This window comes from Mus pahari, chromosome 11, assembly GCF_900095145.1.
Source record: "Mus pahari chromosome 11, PAHARI_EIJ_v1.1, whole genome shotgun sequence".
In the NCBI taxonomy this organism is placed as follows: domain Eukaryota; kingdom Metazoa; phylum Chordata; class Mammalia; order Rodentia; family Muridae; genus Mus; species Mus pahari.
Window position 1 is genome coordinate 49,317,549 of NC_034600.1, and position 4,626 is coordinate 49,322,174.

Consider the following 4,626-nt stretch of genomic DNA (forward strand, 5'->3'; position numbering starts at 1 on the left):
AAATTTTTTATTGCCATAGGAGCCAACATATCACATAAATAAAGAGAGACCCTAGTGAAAAGGAGACTAAATCAAGATTCCACCATTGTCAAGAAATAGTGATAATGCGTGGGTTTAAGTCAGCATTATAACCAAATTCCTTTATCTCAGATGTTCTGTACCGTGCAGCTTCTGACACGGTAGAAGCAGCTACAGAGGGATACTCAACCCCAGGCTTGTGAACTCTTTAAAAATGGCAGTATATTAAGAAAATAGAACTAAACTAAGTCAACATTAAGTCACAGTTCAGCCAGCGAGGGATCAAACAGAACAATAGGGCCTAGGACTCAAGAGGGTGAGCTGACAAATGGAAATCTAAGAACCATATGCATGCCCAGGAAAGTGTATGAGTTGTTGGGAAGTTAGGGGGTTACCTCTTGTATAATTTGACTACAGGTGATTGACCTCAGGACATATTACTCTAATGTATTTTGAAATTAGTACCTTTTTTTATCATTTTGATTTATCCTAGAATGAACCAACATTTTATACATCTGATGGTGTTCCTTTCACTGCAGCGGACCCAGGTATGTTGTCTCAATCACTTTCCCATTTTTCTTAAGTGATAAATTACATAAAATCACTCCTTGTCAGTGCAAAGTATGTTGTTGTTATTGTTTTGGTTTTTTGATGGGTTTCATATGTTCTAAAATTGTAGGGTTACAATTTGTCCTATGTTGATTACTTGAGACCATTTTCAAGTAATTACTTTATAGTATCTTGTTACTTTCCCAGTCAAAGATTGCATCCTTCCATTAAGTCCCACCATTTTTATTTTGTACTCTTCTTAGTGTTTGTTTTCATTTTAAAATTTCAGATGATTAGGATAGAAGGCAAAGATGATTCTAGTTGACTGAATAGTCAGCAGCTTATTTAATGTTAGTACTTAGAGATTGCATTACTATCTATAATTCAGATTAATTAAAATCCAAATCTCTGCATACCTTCCAGTAAAGGGTTATTTATAGAAAAAAATGCAGTAGTTGTGACAAATGGAACTGTAATCTGAGAGTTCTGATTTCCTACAAACTACAGCCAGCTAAAACTGGGATTTTTCCAGTCGTTTCCTCTAAGTAACAAGCGTTGACTGTGTCCCATGCTTCTGGCAAAAAGGCGTCTCTTTAGGATGAGGCCGTAGACCTCCGTTAGAGGTGTGAGCATTCTCACTGAGACACGGGCGGTGTTGCTGGATAGCTTTGATCATTCCAGAAGCTTGAGCTTTCATTTCGTTTTCCAACCCACGTCTTAGAGGACTTTGGTTTTGCATTCTTGGCAATACTTATTAGACAGAACTTCTGTCAGTCCAGTTCTGTGAAATTGGTTGTAGTTATTTTCATGGTTAATAATACTGGATTTCTCCTGGGTGTAAACCTTTGTTTTGTTTGAAAACTGCCTATTGACTGGCTTTTTCCCCTATTTCTGTTGGGTCATTTGTCTTACTAATTTGTGATTCCTTACAAAGTCTAGAAAAAGATGATCTTGGTCAGGTATGGGGCTTATCCCTTTGTGCTATGTGGCTATCTTTCTATTTTGTATATAATGTTTTTTGGGTTTTGTTTTTTTTTTGTTGTTGTTTTTTTTTTTTGGTTTTTTTGAGACAGACTTTCTCTGTGTAGCCCTGGCTGTCCTGAAACTCACTTCGTAGACTAGGCTGGCCTCGAACTCCGAAATATGCCTGCCTCTGCCTCCCAAGTGCTGGGATTAAAGGTGTGCGCCATCACGCCCGGTCTATAATGTATTTTCATATACATGCTTTCAGTTTTATCAGTCTCGTTTTTCCTGGATTTTACTTAATTATGTTTTCATTTTCTTCTGAAAATCATGCTTGCTGTTTTTCCTATTTAAACCTTTAACTCACCTAATTTTTACATGGAGAATATAGTAGGTATTAAATGTTTTTCCACTGTATTGTCTCAACATCAGGTATTAACTTATTTTTTTCTCTCTTCATAATAATAAGTTGCCTATAGTATTCTGAATACTATTCATTTTTATGTATTCTTTGTTAGTATATTTGTCTTTCTTCACCAATAGTCCATTCTTTACTATTCTGATGTAAATCATGCTGTTTCTAGTAAGACAAATCTCTTAAAGCTGGCCAGGACAGTTTGAGCATGGAAGTCAAACCAGGAAGTTGAGGTAGAAGGCGTTGAACACAGGAGTTTGAAACCTGCCTAGGCAATATTGGAAGACCCTTTTTGTTTGCTTGTTTGTTCGGAGTTTTTTGTTTATTTGTTTGTTTGTTTGTTTGTTTTTTCAAGACAGGGTTTCTCTGTAGACTAGGCTGGCCTTGAACTTAGAAATCTGCCTGCCTTGCCTCCCAAATGCTGGGATTAAAGGTGTGCGCCACCACTGCCTGGCTAGGAAGACCCTCTTTTACAAAACAATTTAAAAAGCTTCCTTCTGCTGGGCATGCCTTTAATCCCAGCACTCAGGAGGCAGAGGCAGGCGGATTTCTGAGTTCCAGGCCAGCCTGGTCTACAGAGTGAGCTGTAGGACAGCCAAGGCTACACAGAGAAACTGTCTCTAAAAAAAGTGAAAAAAAAAAAAAAAAAAAAAAAAAACGCTTCCTTATTTGAGTATTTTTTTCGGAGTTATCTTCTTTCATTTGAGTCTTTGTTGTCTATCTTGTCAAATTTGTTCATAATAGAGATTCATGATTCACTTTGGTTTTCTCAGGTTTTTATCATTAATTATTATTACCTGGACTTTTTCAAAGTTTCAAATCCTTTCTTTCATCATTCTATAGGTAGTCTTGTCTTTTCTTAAACCTCCCTATTCAGAAATTACTTCATAATTACACAACAGTAATGAAAGAGGATTGCACTGGTCTTTCCCAGATGTGTGTTGAGTACTGACTTACACAGCTTATCTTTTTGGCCGTCTCCACACATTTTGTTTTCGTAAACCACTTGGCTTGCTACCTTCTTCAGTATGAATGCATAGTGGCTTAACCTTTTGTTTTCTTGATTAAAAACCTGTTGTCCCTTTGGTTTTAGGATCTCTACCCAAAATAGTTTTAGATTTGCTTTTGCCAGGCACTACAACTTGGAAAAGGTTGGATGGTTTGTTGTTGTGTGGTTGGTTGTTGTGTGGTTGGTTGTGTGGTTGGTTGGTTGTGTGGTTGGTTGGGTTTTGTCTTGAGGCTTCTTTCTAGTAGAAATTCAAAGTCAATTCTGTTGTTACAAACTCTGGATCAAGTTTCTCCAGAGTGCCTAACTCATTCCAAACCCAAACGTAAACCAAAATTTTGTTTGCCACTGAGGTGCTTCTTTGTTCTTTTTGGGTTTTGTCTGTTCGTTTGTTGCTTCTTCAGGTCCATCCTTTTAAGATATCAACCCTTAGATGTTTATGAATGATGAGAGGTAGGTGTATGAGGTCTGTCTTCCTGTTCTACACAGACCCAGGGCTTTGAATACTCTATGCATGTTTAAGTACCAAACCCCTTGGTGGCTGAAACCAGCACCCTCTGTGAGCCTCTAAGCTGTCATGTATGTGCATCATCAGGAGTTTCTTGCAGCCTTCATTGATAAAGTAAAAAGAATATCTTTTATATCTTACCACAAGGATTTATAAAAGGACATTTTTTTTTTAATGGTTTTTCAAGACAGGGTTTCTCTGTATAGCCCCGACTGTCCTGGAACTCACTTTGTAGACCAGGCTGGCCTCAAACTCAGAAATCCACCTGCCTCTGCCTCCTGAGTGCTGGGATTAAAAGCGTGCGCCACCACGCCGGCTTAGCAGGACATTTTTATGCTTAAATTTTCTCTATTCTGACAAATTGGAATGGCACCAGCCCCTGATGTTGAGGTAGAGTTTTATAAAGACGGTTTTGGAAAACACTGGCCCTAACCCAGTGATATAATAACCTTTCAAAATGAATGAAGATTAGCCTTTGTGGTGCAAGCCAGTAATCCTAGCTACTCTATAGAGTCAGGAGGTTTAGAAGACAGGCCTGAGCATCTTAGTAAGATCCTGGCTCAAGATAAAAACTAAGCCAGGAGTAGTGGGACATGCCTTAATCCATCAAGTGGAAGGCAAAGCCTGGAGTGTCTCTGTGAGCATGAGGCCCATTTGGTCTACATAGGAAGTTCCAGGACAGTAGAGCTACATAGTGACAAGTTAAAAAGAGAGAGATTGGGAGTTATCCGTTCAGTTGTAGATTATGTGCCGTAAGGGAGACCTTAGGTTTACCACTGTAGAGTGTACTTAACATTTAAAAGAATAGTATGTCAGAATATTTTAGGGTTTGTGAACATGCAACAAAACAAAGGCAAGCCAATTAAGAATATAGAATTTATGAAAGCATTTATGTAAGTTTTACTATTAAAGTCATTAAGTTTATAGGGGTAAAAACTGCTCATTTCATAAGATTATATGTTCTTTCTTTTTCTGTGTTGTCTTATAGATTACCAAGAAAAGTATCAAGAGTTACTTGAAAGAGAGGACTTTTTTCCAGATTATGAAGAAAATGGAACAGATTTATCAGGGGCTGGTGACCCGTAAGTTTATTCTCTTTTTTATTACTGATAATTTGTGCGTGCGTGCGTGCGTGCGTGTGTGTGTGTGTGTGTGTGTGTGTGTGTG

At 37.9% G+C, this 4,626-nt stretch overlaps 1 protein-coding gene across 1 annotated transcript in view; it reads left to right on the plus strand.

Moving 5' to 3' along the window:
* Paip1 (poly(A) binding protein interacting protein 1) overlaps nt 1-4,626 on the plus strand; it is a 29,097-nt gene that overhangs the window by 23,082 nt on the left and 1,389 nt on the right. Inside the window, exons 8-9 of the mRNA XM_021208376.2 lie at nt 512-566; nt 4,448-4,541. Coding sequence (XP_021064035.1) covers nt 512-566; nt 4,448-4,541 — 149 coding nt within the window. The remainder of the gene's footprint in view (nt 1-511; nt 567-4,447; nt 4,542-4,626) is intronic.